This window comes from Taurulus bubalis (genome assembly GCF_910589615.1).
Source record: "Taurulus bubalis genome assembly, chromosome: 2".
NCBI lineage: Eukaryota > Metazoa > Chordata > Actinopteri > Perciformes > Cottidae > Taurulus > Taurulus bubalis.
In genome coordinates this window covers 22,617,623-22,635,039 of record NC_136590.1, presented here as the reverse complement: position 1 = coordinate 22,635,039, position 17,417 = coordinate 22,617,623, and the positions used below count along the sequence as shown (strand labels likewise).

General features: G+C 42.0%; 2 protein-coding genes across 2 annotated transcripts; one reads left to right on the top strand and one right to left on the bottom strand.

Annotated features, from left to right (window-relative positions):
- Positions 1-482: 482 nt before the first annotated feature.
- On the top strand, positions 483-8,132 carry LOC306753750 (rho GTPase-activating protein 24-like; the record flags this gene model as incomplete). Its single annotated transcript, XM_079237669.1, has 9 exons — positions 483-534; positions 1,103-1,216; positions 3,610-3,817; positions 3,901-4,033; positions 4,558-4,631; positions 4,933-5,054; positions 6,115-6,349; positions 6,816-7,736; positions 7,889-8,132. The coding sequence occupies 9 exons, from the start codon at positions 483-485 to the stop codon at positions 8,130-8,132; spliced, it is 2,103 nt and encodes a 700-aa protein (XP_079093795.1).
- A 4,496-nt stretch (positions 8,133-12,628) lies between these two features.
- Positions 12,629-17,099, bottom strand: LOC306733333 (putative monooxygenase p33MONOX). Its single transcript, XM_079214556.1, has 6 exons — positions 16,935-17,099; positions 16,724-16,838; positions 15,858-15,985; positions 15,612-15,715; positions 15,122-15,285; positions 12,629-12,985 (listed from the first exon to the last, which is right to left on the bottom strand). The coding sequence occupies exons 1-6, from the start codon at positions 17,091-17,093 to the stop codon at positions 12,774-12,776; spliced, it is 882 nt and encodes a 293-aa protein (XP_079070682.1). The 5' UTR covers positions 17,094-17,099; the 3' UTR covers positions 12,629-12,773.
- Between the last annotated feature and the right edge of the window lie 318 nt (positions 17,100-17,417).

Here is a 17,417-nt window from a genome sequence, read left to right as displayed (position 1 = left end):
CAACATTTAAAATCTCTTTTTAAGGCTGAATGTCTGACATGACACTATGTTCTCACTGTTAAAAAGCTTTAAATATTCCCTCTCATATTCCCTAAAGACACTAAATCAAACAAGAACCTTTTTTTTACGTTCCTCTTAGACAATATTTGGCAGGAACTTAAACATCTATAATGATCTAAAAGAAAATACATCAAATTGAATACATCCTTTAAGGTGGAACCTGCATTTAAGGGTCTAAATCCACCAAATAAATTCTTTTTTTTAAAGCTTTTTCTTCCAAGGAACCACTATTTACATTTCCCAGGATGTTAACAACCACAAAGTGCTTCTACTCTTCATGGTGGTGAGAGAAAGACAATCATTAGTGATGCATTTTTTTTCATGCACCGCTGCTAAACCTTCGCAAGTCTGCAAAAACAAAAACAAAAAACATCGCTGACATTGACTTTGTGTGTCATTTTTTCGTGCCGAGCATCTACAGCATGGGACTCAGCTGCTTCAAGTCCTGGAAACATGACAGCACAGGCCACAAAGGTGTGACACACACACACACACACACACACTCACACACACGCACGCACGCACGCACGCACGCACACACACACACACACACACACACACACACACACACACACACACACACACACACACACACACACACACACACACATACACACACACAATTTGTTAATCCCTCCAGAACACCAGCTGTGTGTTGCCCTTCAGTTAAATGCTGACTCACGGTCTTCTTCATAGATACACGCATGTGTGTGTGTGTGTGTGTGTGTGTGTGTGTGTTTGACGTGACTTTGAGGAGGACACATAGTGGAGCATGATGGGACGTGTGATGGGGTGGGTGTGTGTGTGTTTCATGCACTAATCAATTTACACTGTTTTGCATCCCCAACACGTCGTCTTTCAGACGAGTGGAAAGATTTATTTCACAATTTGTCTCCTCGCTTCTGATTTCTCTAAAACCACAGCGGGACACTTGTGTTTGTACTTGTGAAATACCTTGAATAAACTTTAATTATCCATTACTTTGACTTGCGTTTTGAATAACCTATAATAACTTGAGACGTGACTCGGTGTGTCTGTGCAGGAAACAGAGATGTGTTGGCCAGCCCAGGATCCTACTTCTTCCTCTCCAACAGCGCCGGACAGGGCGACGAGTGGCTGAAGAGCCTCAACAAGGGAGTATGGATCCCTTTCACAGGTGTGTGCATGCACACATGCACGGACGCACACCCACACACCCACACCCACACACACGCATGTTTTCTAGACTTTTTGTGTAAATATATTGAATCAAAACACATAACGTCTCACATCATGAGCAAAATTACACAGAAAGCGATGTTAAATGTTGTCAAAGACCTTACTAGACCAGGGCCCTATTTCTCGTACGTGGTTCAACAAAGTCGATCAAATGTCCTATTATCCATCTTAAATTACAGAGATGATTGACGTCAGGTTATGTCGGTTCCTCAAACGCTTATTTTGAGTTTATTTAATTTGAACAAGACGTCAGTCATCTGGATAATTGCGCGTGTTCATTCCTTTTCAAAAGGGAGCCTAGTTGAGCACAGATTCCATGATTTTCTAACGCTACAATGGCAAATAAACTCAGAGGAACAGCCTATTTTTCTCAGCTGAGGACCAGGAGATGATCAAATGCATATGAGGAAGTCAAGTCCATAATCATGGCAAAGTCTAATGCTGCATTCACAGCCAACGCGTTGCGAATATCGCAAAATATCAGACAAGTTAAATGTGTCAGTGTTGGGAAAATGTATCAGCTAATTGTATGTGCCTCATCACCCAAATCAATCAGATTATATTTCATTAACTACACTATATAAAGTATATATATATATATATATATATATATATATATATATATATATATATATATATATATATATATATATATATAAACTGACTGCTGATTGAAAGCAGGGTGGAGGATGACACTCAGCCACCGATGTGAAGAAGTGCTCTCGCTGCTTCTGTCCGTCATTTTTGTCCTCCATGATGTTTAGAGAACTTGCCTCGCGTCGGGAAATTACCGACGTAATTATCGCTCACTGGAAATTATCACGATTTTGTGATCAAACCCTTTTCATTCCTCATCTTAGTTTCCGGTTTTATGTACTCGCTCCCCGCTAACTAGTCTGCTCTCAGAGCGCTACCTGCTCTGCTCTCCTGATTATGAGCCGTATCAACGTTTGACTGTACAGCAGGAACAGGGACCACAAATACATTATTCACCGTTGACATTCTCATCAAAAGTCATTCCCCCAAAATATCAAAGTTTACACGAAACGTTTGGTAACTGTCAAGCTTGAAATGACAGCTAATGGTCGCGCAATTTAAATCTACCTGTTATTTTAAGTGCGCACTGATATGGAACGCTCTAAATGTAAACAGGCTGCACAGTACTTTATGGCTGAATAAAGTACACCACGTGACTCACTCTCAACCAATCAGAATGCTTGATTTGATCTACCCGTATCATAAATGTGTATATACACTATATATGTGTATATACATGTATGTGTATAAAAAAGCCTGATCTGCGTCATCTTATCCTGAAAATTACCCAGCTAACTCAATAAACCAGGTACGAGGAATAGGGCCCAGGAGAGACTTCAGAGTTTTCTAGCCAAACATAAATCACAGACTCACATTCTCTTGAAGGAATGTATACAAAATATAAGAAAGAATAACAAATATCGAGCATCAAAACGATATATATATAACATACAATATTGAAATGATGCTTTAGAGACGGCGTATACGTCTCTGGTATATAGAGACCTGTCAATCACTTTGTAGCCCCGCCCTAAAGCATCCCCTGCTTTATAGTCTGTTTGACTCTAAATGACCATAATTTATGAAATGAACATCATGCTGTATTGAAGAAGTGAGAAGTAGAGTCATGTATATATACTTCTATACAACCAGAGGAGTGGCCCCCTGATGGGTATTAATGAGAATGCAGCTTAAGGACACTTCAGCATTGACTTCACTCTTCAGAACCGGAGGATAAAGCCCGAGAAGGACCCACATTGGTTTTCAGCTGAAAATAATTTAGTTTAGAGGGTTTAGGTGGTCCTTAAGATAACATGATTTATTTGACTTTGATAAAGAGGCACTTGGTGTAAAATTGTTAGTCTTCTAATAAAGATTGTTGCCTTAAATACGTTTGCTCCAGTGTACTGGACAGCACATTGAACCTCCCCCTTCACCTTACCTGCCCAGTCACCTTTTTGTTTGATTGGTCGTGGTGGCATCTAGTCAGGATGCCTCCTGGACGCCTCCCATTAGAGGTTTTCCAGGCACGTCCAACTGGTAGGAGACCCCGGGGAAGACCGAGGACACGCTGGAGGGATTATATCTCCCGGCTGGCCTTGGAACGCCTCGGGATCCCCCAGAATGAGCTGGAAAGTGTTGCGGGTGAGAGGGAAGCCTGGGTCGGCCTGCTGAACCTGCTGAACCTGCTGCCACCGCGACCCGACCCCGGATAAGCGGCTGATAATGGATGGATGGATGGATGGCCGTGGTGGCTCTAGAGAGGAATCCCACTGAAACCTTCTTCCCTTGCAGGAGTCTTTGGTCAGCGTCTGGAGGAGACGGTGCTGTATGAGCGACGTTACGGGGTGCGTTTGGTTCCTCTGGTGGTGGAGCAGTGTGTGAACTTCATCCGTGAGCGCGGGCTGCACGAAGTGGGCTTGTTTCGCCAGCCGGGACAAGCCAGTCTGGTCAAAGAGCTGCAGGAGGCTTTTGACGCAGGAGAGCGGCCGTCCTTCGACAGGTACGATGCATCCTCTTTTTGTTTTCCGCTTCACTTGTTCTGCAAAGGGTTTTGTGAAAGAAGTCAACTTGTTTTTCCTGCAGTCGCACAGACGTCCACACAGTGGCGTCACTGCTGAAGCTCTACCTCAGACAGCTGCCGGAGCCTCTGGTTCCTTACAGACGCTACCAGGACTTCCTGCTCTGTGGTCAGAAGCTGTCGAGTGATCGCACACTGGTAACCAACACAACAGCTATACAGTTCATTGGTGAAAGTTACTGTGAGGAACCTTTAACTGGTTCTGAATGCCGTCTCAGTTTATTACTGATCCTCTATATGAGAATGATCAGTAAACAGAGAGAAGATGGTCTGGTTCTAGAGAGTTATTGTTAAAACTCGTTATCGGTGCCACCGGGTCGTATTCTGGTGAAACCAGATGACATCATGCATGTTCACCAGAAACTCCTTCAGAGCAGTATGAAGCATGGCCAATACTAGCTGACATTAAAGAAAAATTCAAACAAATTCTTGAAGACTCTCTCTCATAGATGGTTAGATGGGCAAGCAGCTTGTTTAGTTTCCGGTTCACATCCTACTTCTTCTTCTGTATACTGGAGGAGTACATGCAAAGCCACATTACTCCCTCCAGTAAACATATAAACTACATTTAGTGCATTGGTATCAATAAAGGAAGAAAACTAAGTATTTTCTTCCTTCCTTCCCTCTTCCTAAGTCCCATCTTCTTCTTCCTCCTCTCTCAGGTTTTGGCCGAATTGAGGAATCTTCTTCATGAGTTGCCAGTTGCAAACTTCAACCTACTCAACTTTATCTGCCAGTAGGAAGATTTACTTTAGACTGTTTGAAGCCACATGTTTTGTTTAAACTTACCTGGTCTGTGTAAATGCATTTGAATATTTGCATTTGAAAGAATTCTGCATTCAAAATAAATTTACTGCAGAATTTATAACAAAAAAATAGGGTTTCTTCTTATTTACAGTTAAGTACTGCTAAGTACAGGCTTTTCAACCTTGACAAGAAGAACATTATTGACAAAATAGTGAATTATTTGGAGTAACTGTTAGAAACTTCAAAGAGTATTAATTAGCTTTTGTGTGTGTGTGTGTGTGTGTGTGTAGGTTTCTAAATGAGGTCCAGAGTTACTCCGGCAGTAACAAGATGAGTGGGCAGAACTTGGCCACTGTTTTCGGGCCAAACATCCTCCGAGCCAAAGCTGAAGACCCACAAAGCATCATGAGAGGTAAACGAAACATAAATATTACATAAGCAAATTACTTTGGTTGCGTTTTAGTTTTATTTTGTGTCATCTCCGTGACAAAAAATCCATTTCACCAGTAAGGTTCCAACCTTATAAGCACCAAGCCCCCCTGCGCCTATTCTCGGACAATAATTTTTCTAAACGTTTCCTTAATTATCTCCGCAACCACATAGTTGTTTAACTTCATTTACATTTCTACAATACCATAACCCTTGTGAGAAGAGACCTATAGTTAAAATAAAGTAACCGTTAAGTTTAATTAATTATGTAAACGTAACGTTTCACTAAAACGTTAAGTACCCCTTACAACTTCGGATTTCACTATAAGACACATCCCCGTAACCCTATGGGCTTGTGGGAGTCTAACAAAGCAATCAATCCTCATAAACCCCCTATTAGTACCTGTAAAGTCACAAAACGGGCAGAGTTTTTCTTTTCTTTTTCTGGATCACATTTCTGAGTCCTGAAGCCTCCCTGGTCCGCCCACACTTCTATAACTGCGTCATCCAGCAAATGCGGAAGCTGCTGAACATTTCTTTACCTAGCATGCCTAAATCGGACAATGTTTTGCCATAAAATATTTTTTTTTCCATTTTTGAACCAAACAACACAGTTTTTTGACTGAATATCCTTCCTAACATGCCAATGCCTTGTTTTATTGTGATTTTTGTTACACATTCTGATTATTTAGGTCCTAATCTTTCCAAAAAGGTGCCTTATTAACATGTGGGCTGTTATTAAGGCCCTGAACCATACCGTTTGAATAACTCAGGGACCGCTCAAGGAGGCATTTGTGGGGAATCTTGCTCATATCACGCTGGATGTTCATAGTTATGATCAAAATATGGTATAAAGTTGTTGTTTTTTAAATATACATTTTAATTTATATTAAACATTAAAATTCTGAAGAAATTCATATAAAATAACAAGTATTATAACTCATTTGGGATTCCTATGACTACTGGAACACAGGGGAAAAGAGGTGCAGACCCTCATCGAGCTAATTTGGTAGAACATCTTCATCCCTCTCTGTGTTTCCTAGGTGCAGCGCTGGTCCAGGTGCTGATGTTGGAGCTGATCAGAGAGCACGAGTCTCTGTTTGCCAAAGTCCCCGCAACCATCTCCACCCGTCCACCGCGAGGTTTGCATCATTCACCGAGCGCTCTCAGGCAGCATCATCTCCACCCGCCGCCCTGCCTCCGCCAGCTGTCGATGCCTCTCATCGTAGAGCGCTCCAGAGAGCCGGGGCAGCCCGTCGCAGACGACCAGAACCCTAGGTACAACAGACCTGCTCGAACAAAGCCATTGAACCAACACTCACAGCCTCTCATGGAGTCAAGGTCTGCCCAGGTGACGTGGCAGCTATCGTTCAGGTCCTTTCAAAATCAAACATAACAGGAAAAACTCATCAAATGCGTCACTTCGTCAGTGGCCCCACGCTTCAAACTATAGCGCTCTAGCGTGAGTTTTGGACGATTCAGGGACGGCGTATCAGTTTCTGCTTGTTACATGCATAGCGTCTTTTCAAAATAAACTTCCAATGTATGTTTACTTAGAAATAATTGTGTGTTTTTAGGTTAACTTGGTTAGATTTAGGTTTAGGTAAATGGACTTGTAAGGCACTTTTCTAGTCATTCATACAATGATGTTTTTGCCCGACTCGCTTTGCCAAAGAGTTTTTTTGAAGTTGCCCCTAAGTGGATCATCTTGAGAGTCTAACTTTACTTTCCTTGCTTTCTATAGCTGCGCCTTTGCCGCTGCTACCAAATCCGACTTGTCCTCTGGCCAGAAGAGGTTTCTCGGCCATCGCTACACCTCCTCCCACCCAGAGAACTGCTTCTACCCCCTGCCCTCCTCCAGTCAGCCTCTTCAGCACCACTCTGACAGACACAACATAGATTATCACCAGTGCCCCGCTGGGCAAGGACCATCCTCTGCAAATGTTCAAGCCTCTACAAACAGCCTACAAGACCCACTGCTAGACATCTTCAAGCCCAGACCAACTCCCAAGAGCTGGGCAAAGGCATGGCCTGGCCCAGGAGAGGCCGGTACTGGTTTCTGGAGCTCTGGCACTGCAGAGGAAGATGGTGCAGCGCCAGGAACAGCCAGTGGGGGAAGCAGTGAGGCCCAGGAGGACAGCAACCTTTCTGCCTACGACAATCTGAACAGAGTGTCTCTACGTCACAGGTTGGAGGATGGTGGGCATTTTAAAAGCAACGATCCAGGAGGCCATGTCAGCCCTTGTGGAGAGGAGGCGGAGTTGGAGGATGCCGGGCAAACAAGGGACTCCTTGTCTTCATGGTCTTCCTGTGAGGTTCTACCATTGGACGAGGGCGGTGATGCTTTGGGCGCAAGTCAGGTCGCAGAAGAAGAAAACTGCGATAAGGACGATCATGAAGACGGCAACGACAATCATGATAACGATGAAGACAATTATGGCGGTGATGACGACATCCACCATCTTAACTCCCCGGCCTCCTGCTCCGTACTCAGTGACAGTACTCCTCTCAGTACGGGCAGCTCCGAGGTGTTCCTCCCCTCTGGTCCTCCAGACCTCCAGGTGCCTGAGCCTCAGTCTCAATCCTGGGGCGCTCACTCACTCCTGGCTAAGCTGCGGCATCAGATGGCCCGGCAGAAGGCTGAGTACCAGACCAAGATACAGAGGTGAGCCACCAGCACAGGGAGGAAAAACTGTACATATAAATACTCAAAGGGCCTTGTGAATCGCTAGTGTTTGTTGTACTATTTGGTATATGTGTTTGTGTGTGTGTGTGTGTGTGTGTGTGTGTGTGTGTGTGTGTGTGTGTGTACGACAGGTTGGAGCGCTGCAACGACGTCCTGGAGAGGCAGGTTGGGGTATTGCGGGTCAGTCTGGATCAGCAGAAGCGCAGTCAGAGCGTCGCCGAGATCAAGATCCGCAAAATGGAGCTAGCCAAAGCCGACGCCGACCTCCGAAACGCCACGCTGCAGAGAGAGATGGAGCTGTTTTTCCAGATGTATGGAGAGGCCAGGAGAAGAAGAGGGGATGAAGGAGGAGGAGGAGGAGGAGGCAGTCTCTGAAGATGGATGGAAAGATTATTTGAAGTGTGTTGATTGGTCGGAGGAGGATCATGTACAAAGGTAGGGTTTGTTGCACATGATGAGAGGGATATACAGTGTGACAGAAGATGATCGGAAGTTGATCATTAGGGCAAACAGTGGAGGCATCAAACCCTGAAGGAAAAGACAAAATAAGGGCAAGAAATTAAAGTTATTGTCCGACCCAGAAGACAATCTGAAGACAGTTGTGTGTCATTTCAACCAGGTGGCTTTGGGCCCAGGAGGTACAGCTCACAGTTTCCAGAAAGTTTGAATTTGAAGAGCCGGTTTGGATGTCTGTCAGATTGGTTTGCTGGAGCAGCTGATGGCCCCTCAGAGTCTTCTCGCAAAGAAGTCACCAAACTTTGTCTCACATTTGAAACAACAAAGTGTTCCTGAACAACCAAGATCGAGAAGAAGAAGGGAACTAAGGCCTTGTCCAGACTTTTCAAGATGTCAGAACTGCTGTACTTAACTACTGATCTCAGATGAGGTTTATTGATTAGTCCAGTTTGCTACAACTGGAGTGCATGATGCCAGAATTCAAGCTCAGAGTGCACCAGTCCGTGTCCACATAAAACAGGGAGCACTAGTGCGGGTCATAAACGAGCCATGTGTTACGTTGTTTGTAAGTGTTCGCTGACTCCCACCTTCCCCAATTCAGTTTTCGTGACAATCTTATGGGTTAACGCTCAGACTTGTCTCCAAGATACTTATCCAAACATGAATGATGTCTCAGACAGTTGACGACAAGGTCAAGATGCGTCCCTGACAAGCTTGAACTTGACAATCTATTGTGACAGGAAAAGGCGCGGATTCCGTTCAGACACATGGGTTTCAGTCTCTGAAGTTGTGTTGTCAGCCTTAAAGTAACTGTGAGGAATCTTTAACCGGTTCTGAACCAGTCTCAGTTTAGTCCTGATCCTCTATATGACCTCCACCAGTAAACGAGACCACCAGAGAGAAGATGGTCTGTTTCGAGAGTTATTCTTAATGCTCGTCATTGGAGCCACCGGATCGGATTCTGGTGAAACCATACAGGTTCACCAGAAACTCCTTCAGCTCAGCCTCGGACCTGCAGTCGGAGCTCTGGAGGAAGGAGACCTCAGCTCCCGGCAGCAGACCAGAACTGAGAGGGACAGACTGTCAGACCCTGCTGCAGTAAAATGAAGGGTTTTCTAAAGGGTTTTCTAAAGGGTCCCAGAGAGATGATGTTTTTCTGTTTTTACTATTGAAGTGGATAACCCTTCAAGTTTGGAAAAAGCATTAATCAAACCTGACTCATCTCATTAAGGCTGCAGACTCTGTAAATACTAGTTTTAACGTATTTAAAATACAAACTTTTAATTTCCTGTGGTGCACTAATATACGCTCGAGCTCCAAGAAAAACCTTTGTGTTTGGAAAATGTGCTTCTTTTTTACTTCTGGCTGTGAACTGTATGTTAACTGAACGCAGCATCATGTCCTGTTTGTTTTTGCTTTGATCAAAATAGAAATCAAATGGCATCATTGGAGCAATCTGGTTTACTTAACATTTTGCCCCCCAAGCCCAGCGGCGCCCCATTATCGGACAAGACAAGAGAAGAATAAGTCAAGTGACGTTACCTAAAGGATCTCCGGAACCACAATGTTGATTAACTTTATTTAAATTGCTGAAATACAGTAAAGCCTTGTGGAAAGAGTTCTATCGGCTCAGATGAAATTAAACTTACCGTTAAGTTTATGTAATTACATAAACCTCGTAACCTCGAGTCACTTTCACGCGGTGGCCGTAACGTTTCACTAGATCTTTAATAAGTACACTTTACAAAGTCGGATTTCAATAAAAGACACCTCTTCATAAACCTACGAGCTTGTAGGAGTCTAATAAAGACGTATAGATACTTGTGTGTTGTATATTACAACCTGAAAAATCCCAATGTGGCCAGACTGTTTTTTTTCCTATTCCCTTCAGCGTTTTTTCGACTGCGCCGGTTTCCGTGGTCGGGGGAGGTTTCTTAGAACGCGTGACACGTCTTAAGCGGAAGTTTATGCAAAGTTGGATACCCAGCATGCCACAATCCGACAATGTTTTGGCATAAAGGTTATAACTTTTCCATTGTTGAACCAAACAACAGTTTTTTTTTTACTGAAACTTTCGTAACACACACTTTGTTTCATTGTGATTTTCAAGTATGTTTTTCAAAATATGTTATGAAAGAAAAAATGTTTGAAAATAATTATTTTTCATAAATAAATTCTGAAAAAATATATATAAAATAACACAAGTATTAGAACTCATTTGGGGTTCATACGACTACTTGAACAGACCTCACTAAGGCCTCTAGAAGGGCTTCTTTACTTCTATTACTTGTTTTTTCTCCTTCCAGGAACTAGTTTGACTGCACTGCAGCAGAAGCAGGGTGGAGATGTTATGGCTTTTACAGTTTGAGTGCCAGACGTCACAAAAACTCTGCATGAAGATGCTTTTGCAATAAAACGCTCCTACGCCTGACCAAGAAAATATACTCAGATCATTGAAATCGGTGAATCTTTTCAGTGCATTTGTCAGTTTTGAACATGCATGTGTCCAGTGTTCATCTTCCAAAGCTCAGGATTGAGCAGGAAGCTCCCCTCCGACTGATGATGGGAGGAGTAACAAGACAAAATATGCCAATCAGATGTTTTGTTCCTCATTGGTGAACTGAGGCTCTCTAGAGGCTGAAAATAATTACTACAGATCCACAATGAATATTTAACAGGCAATAAACAGTTCTGCTTGGAGATGTTGTGCAAAGTAGAGATGTTGTGCAAAACACTGACTCTTGTTTTTCTGATAACAACGTCACATTTATTCTGAAATGTCAAAGTATACAGAGACCGTATAAAAAAAAGGATTAGTTTCCAGTTGAGACATTTTCCTTTGTTTACACGGTTATATATATATATATAAATAAAAAAAATCACAACCACACAGGTTCAGATGTGATACTTCAGTCTGGGACATTTAACGGGTTAGTGTCACAGAGCAAACAAAGTGAAATCAAACAAAGCTTCACATCATCTTGCAGAAACCACGTATAAAAAAAAAAGCCATCTATTAGCATTTAGCTAGCGCTAAACATTTTCTTCTGCAGGAATTAGGCTCTTCAGTCGATTTGCACACAGCAGCAGCCAAACTCATCTGGAATCCTTCATAAATGACCGTTGACCAGGAAAAAACATGTTGACTGAGCTCACACTGAAAACTAAACAAGGCTTTAAACCCTCTTCATCTTTTGGGTTATTTTAAATCCCTCCCACTTTGATTGAAAACAGCAAATCATAAAACCCTGAAACATGTCGATGTTTGAGTCCTGTCATCATGCAGCTCTGGGTTATTTATTTATTTATTTTTTTTTACACACGTTCTTCTTCTGGTGTCAAAATGAACAAAATCTGTTGCTACAGTGGAATATATAAAAACTAAATCTATAAATTAGAATTTGTTTTAACACAAAACAAATACGTGGAACGTTTCAGTGAGCAGGATTTCCTGAGACAATTATTATGTTTTTTTACAATTCTTCTCGGATTATATTTGTTGGTTTGATTTGGTATTAAACTACATTTACGGAATTCGTTAGACTTCTTCTTCCCATCCTGCTTATTGAAATGCCCCTTTGAGAAGACAAAAAGGTTTTTAGAGACAGAATATAAACACAGAGAAAGGGGGAGTTTTCTCACATTGACTTGCATCTTGGAGGAATGTGTAACACGAGCATGTATAGTGGGAATAAAGTGCAATTCTTTTTCTTTATACAGAGGATCGTTTTAAACAAGGTGCAAGGTCATCTTCACTAAAATATCAGGATCAGCCACTGGCCCTGGTACGGCCAGCACGCTGCAGCTGTAACAGTAAAACGAAAAAGGGAAAGTAGGACTTTTACAGCCAAGCTACACAGTAAACACCTCAAAGATGGAGATGGGAAGTCGTTAAAAATGTTGCAAGTTCGAACTACTGCAAAACATGCACAAATGGGCGAAGACTTTTTTCTTCTTCTTGTTCCGTCAGATTTCCTTTCAGTAACAACGCTGGCGACTCACAGGACAGTCGCCGCATTTCCACTCATGTTGACTCAAGAAAATGAAAGATTTAAACTGAAACAAATGATTATTTTCATTGCTGATTAATCAATTAGTCATTTGGTATTCTACTAAAAACAAAATTGATCAAAAGTCAACAGCAGCAAGAGCTGATCAGTCATAAGTTAAACGTTCGCTACGTCAGAATTTGTCAAAAAAGAAAATGTCTCTATAATCCATTTAGAGACTCTTTACGACAAATGCAAAAACCACCTCAAGCGAGCGTTAAAAACTTTCCCCCGCGCTGTTACGAGGCAGCTTTTCTAATGCCATATTCAAAATGATGGAAACACGGTGAGCTATTACCTCGTTGAGTACAATGTCATTATTTACGACAGGAATGACGTACAAAACTACGAAAATGAGACCCAAGTTGTAATAAAACAGAGTTGACGCCGATGTTGCTGGATGGGACGTCGGCCCAAACACACGATTACAACATTTCGTGGGACCTTTGGCGTCTGTGAGACAGACGTTGTCGTGTTCGTCTTCATCTTCGTGGTTGTCTCCGTGGTCACCTCAGAAGCCGGAAGGTGTGAGGACGTTCATGTCTCTTGGTTTGAGCTTGTGTGGTCGCGCTCCCTGTCGTCGACCCTCCATTGTGGGGATCTCCATTTTGGGAGGGTTCACCTTCTGGGCGCCGGTGTTGTCGGCCAGCCGTGTGGCCTGTGACTTCATCACCTCCATTGGGGTCGGCTTCTGTGCGCCGTGGTATGCCTGCAGCGCAAAGCCTGCTGGAACAAATAAATTAAGTACTTTAACCCTCTGAACCCCTGAACCCTTAAAAGCATGTTTTCTTTAAACAATCGCTAAAACTACACCGTTCCTCACAGACAGAAGCTGTAAAAAAAAGTCATTATCGTCAGATGTTCATCTTTCCGACGGTCTTTGAACACATCATGTGTGACAAACACTTCAGTCAGAAAAAGCAACCAAAACTAAGCTTAAAATAGTGATATTATATTTATTTATTAATACATTCAAAAATCTTTTCCCAAATAAACCATTTGCTTTTCTTCTAAAAATGTTGCAGCTTGAAAATATGTTTGATATACAGATTCCAGAGTTTTCCAATTTTGTAAATAAATTATTTTAAGAAATTCAACAAAAAAATCAAGACTATAGCAAGAAGAATTTAACTGTAATGCAAATGTAAGAAAAAAGGCGGCTAAATGAGAAAACCAGCTTGCAATTAGTTAAAATACATCGTGGATGATTTTTAAAGTTACTACGCCTAACTTTTATTGTGTGTTAAATCTGGCGGCCCCTGTGGACAGAAGCGGTAATGTCTCCGAGCGCCAGACTCCCTTTAGAAAAACCTAAAAAGAGAAATCTGCTGTGTGCTTTGTGTGAACACAGCGATGATTTCCATTTCAATTGGTTGTCTTCATAAATGTTTTCAAAATTGCTATTAATTCAAATGTTATACTTTTATTTTTGTGTCACAGCTAAATTCTCTCATTTTTTTAAATTTCTATTTGTTCTCAGAGTTTTTTTCACTTAGGCTTTCTTGCCCTGAGTTGTTCTTACCGTTTAATAATGTTTACATATATTTATATAACATTTTTATTTTGTATAACCTGGTTTATAAAAGTACGAAATAAACTAATACCTATTTATTTACTTAATCAATTGCTATTAACAGCTGTTCTGAATATCTGACAAAGCCAATAAATGGCTTTGAATTACAAAAGTTTATTATTGACATTAGGGCAATAATAGTAATTATTATTATTAGTCATTTTATTTTTTTGTAATTCTTTTTATTGCAAAAATAAAAAGACAATACACAGACATAACATCAAGAGGACGACAAAACAGTGAGATACAAGCCAGCAAAACATCATATATTCATGGTATAGAAGTATGGTGTGCGTGTGTGTGTGCATTATTAGTCATTTAAAACGTTCCACTGGTCTGTTAGAAGACGTGTCCCGCTGTAAATTACTCACCTAAAGTCATCTTGAGAAAAGACTTTGATAGTTTCCTGACTGACTGAATCGTCCCACATGTGAAAACATCGAAGCTCTGAATCTCAACTGGTCTGATCTCACTTTTAAGTTAACGAGTGATGAAACCCAAACTAAAGCTTGGTCCGTGTTTACCGTCAGTCCGAAGTTCATGTGCTCACCCATTTTTGACCCTGAGTAAGCCCCAGCCATTTTTCAAAATAATTCAGAATGGTTTGCATACCATGACTAAATACAGAATATCTCCTCAACCACAAGGGTTATTTGAATAATTAAAAAAGGTATAATATACAGAACACACTTCATAATATGTGTTCAGTATATGTGTTTCTGGTTTATTTGTTGATGATACAACACAGAAAAAAAAGACAAAATAACTCAGCATTGTTAGATTCCGTAGGTCGTAAGCTCTCCATAAAGGTGTGCCAATCATGTGTGGCATCAAGCTAGGGATATGAACATTGATATTTCCATAACTTGGGGAGCTCTCTCGAGTCCTCTCAAGTCATATTTATGGTTTATGTTATATTTATGGTTGAATTGTGTTATAAAGATGCAAAATGGACTTATATGCTCTTGTAATGCCAGGCTGTGTGCTTTGTTTTGCTTGTCACATCAGTGGCTCTGATATCGATTCATGGGAGTACGAGAACACGGAGTGAGGAAGACCTCCTGATGAAGAATTCAGTTTTGGGGGCGCTGGGGCTCATCAGGTTTAAAAATCCTGTTTGTTTTTGTTTGGGCCTGAACAATCAGAAGTGAAGTCGTTGAAGCTCAGTTTCCTTTTTCAGTTTGGTTTGTTTCGTAGAAAATGAAAAAAGATTTGACGACCAGCGAACTAACTTCTTACACATTGAGTAAAGACTCGGAGTCCCAGAATGAGGCGGTGCGATTTACCTGAAGCCGTGGGGTCTGATCCCAGGTCAGATGTCGACTTCTGGACGACAGGCCGCGGTCCAAACACGCTCCACCGTTCCACCGCCGAGTCCGCTCCACCGAGATCCAAACTGCTGTTAGAGGAGCTGCCGCTGACCTCTGAACCCGTGCTATTGAACCAGCCCCTACAAACACACACAGATATACAGACAGACAAGACAAATGAACACACATATATACAAACAAGACACGACCAACACACACAGATATACAGACAGACAAAGATTTAACAAACAGCTTTCAGTCATTTCCTGGTCAAGATGAACAGATTGTATGTGTTTTGTGTGCGTGTGTGTGTACCTGCATTTGCCTGCGTTGCTGCTTTTGGGAGCTGTGAGGAGTGTGTGTGTGTACCTGCGTGGCTGCTTTTCTGAGCTGTGAAGAGTGTGTTGTGTGTGTACCTGCGTTGCTGCTTTGGAGAGCTGTGAGGTGTGTGTGTGTGTGTGTGTACCTGCGTTGCTGCTTTGGGGAGCTGTGAGGGGTGCTGGATGGAGTGGACTGGGCTGAGGAGCTCTGTCGATCTTCTCTGGCTTCTAAACTCTGGATCTGCAGTTTCTAAACAGCAACAACAAAAACAGAATTGCAAAGTCTTTCGTAGATTAAAAGGTTTTATATTCTCGTGACATCGTCACTAATCACCGACCAACAACAACAAATAGAAACCCTTTTTTAACAAAGTTGGTTTAAGGCGAGTCACCTGCAGGGATTCGGGCATGCGGTGGTGGAGTCTTGTCTCCTCGGCGGTGAGGCCTTTGTGGGGCGTGTAGCTGGTGTCGGTAAGCCCCGCCCTCTGCTCAAACCTGTAGACGCTGTCCTGAGTCTGCTCTGAGAGGGGAAGTAAGAAAAAATCTTTAATGATTGTTCAAAATGACAATGTTGCAATATCAAACATTCAAAAGGTGAGTTTAGGACGTTTTAAAAAGGTCCATAATGACGATAGTAAAGTGTGGATGAAGCATTAAACTGTCAAATGTTACTCATTTAGCAGCTAGTTAGCTAGCTAGCTTGCTAACTCAGGGTTCATACACATCTTGACCAATGGATTTCCATGACTTTTCCATGATTTTAAACCAAAATTCCATGACCAAACATTTCGTGAAATCTCAGTGTAAACATGAAAAAGTAAGAAAATGTATTATTTAAACTAACAATGAGAATTCCAAAGCATACAGTATACCTTTAATGACAAATGAATGAGACAATAGTTTGATTAAAAGAATAAGTATGCCTGCTTATATTTTGAGCGTCTTTCTTTTAAAAGCATATTTAAAACTCAGCGTAAATGAACAACATGGACATATGAATATAACAGGTTTCCATGACTTTTCCAAAACTTTGGGGATTTTATTTTTTTCATGGACATTTCCAGGTCTGGAAATAACCATTTTAAAATTACATGACTTTCCCAGGTTTTCCATGACCGTAAGTACCCTGTAGTAAGCTAGCTAGATTGCTAACTCCACCATACTTTCATGCTACATGTCCAGACCATTAAAAACACCACATGAAGATATTCAACATTTTTTTTTTTTTTTATGCCGAGGGTTAACAGAGGTCACATACTGGTGATGAGAGAATTCATGATGACGGAGGAGGCCTTGGCTTTCACCACAGCTGGTAACCGGGAGCGGGCGCTGTCTGCCACTGTCGACTGACTTGCCGCACCACTCTCATCCTCCTGGTGAATAAAAAAAAACACATCATCATCGTCATCAAGCTCAGCGTCTTCCTCTCGACGACGAGGACGGATCATTAAAATTGTTTTTCGTCTCACCTCAGCGAGGTGAAAGAACTTCCTCTCTGGTATGACGGGTCGCCTCCACAGGTTGTTGATGCTGATGTTGTGGGGCGGCGTGGACATGGGCGCCTCCAGGTTGTCGTCGTAGCTGAGAGCCCGCCGGGTCATCCCGATGGGGAGCCTCATCCCGCCCATCCCAGAATCCTCTATGGCTGCGGACGCAAATGGATTTAATCGAAGTTCAGACATTTCATTCTTATTTGAACAATGTCATTATTAAAACACACTTTGTTCATCTGAGGATTCCTTTTTTTATTACAGTGGTGGAAATGGATTTGTGTCTTCGCCTCAAACTCAAAAATGCATATTTCAGACATTTTTATTCATCACATCTGGAAAAACACAGTTTTAACCCTTTGGGGGCGGGGCCCGCGTCGATGCGGGCGGGCAGGTGTTTAAGTTTTTAATAAAATGATATCACCACAATAATACGTCACAGAGTTTCAAATCTGGCGGATA

What these genes read in the sequence shown, in the direction of transcription:
- LOC306733333 (XM_079214556.1), bottom strand. Translation starts at nt 17,093, where the DNA reads ATGGGCGGGATGAGGCTCCCCATCGGGATGACCCGGCGGGCTCTCAGC. An exon ending in GCATGCCCGAATCCCTGCAG is followed by an intron (nt 15,716 to 15,857) that starts GTGACTCGCCTT and finishes GTTGCTGTTTAG; the next exon opens with AAACTGCAGATCCAGAGTTT. An exon ending in ATCAGACCCCACGGCTTCAG is followed by an intron (nt 12,986 to 15,121) that starts GTAAATCGCACC and finishes TTGTTCCAGCAG; the next exon opens with GCTTTGCGCTGCAGGCATAC.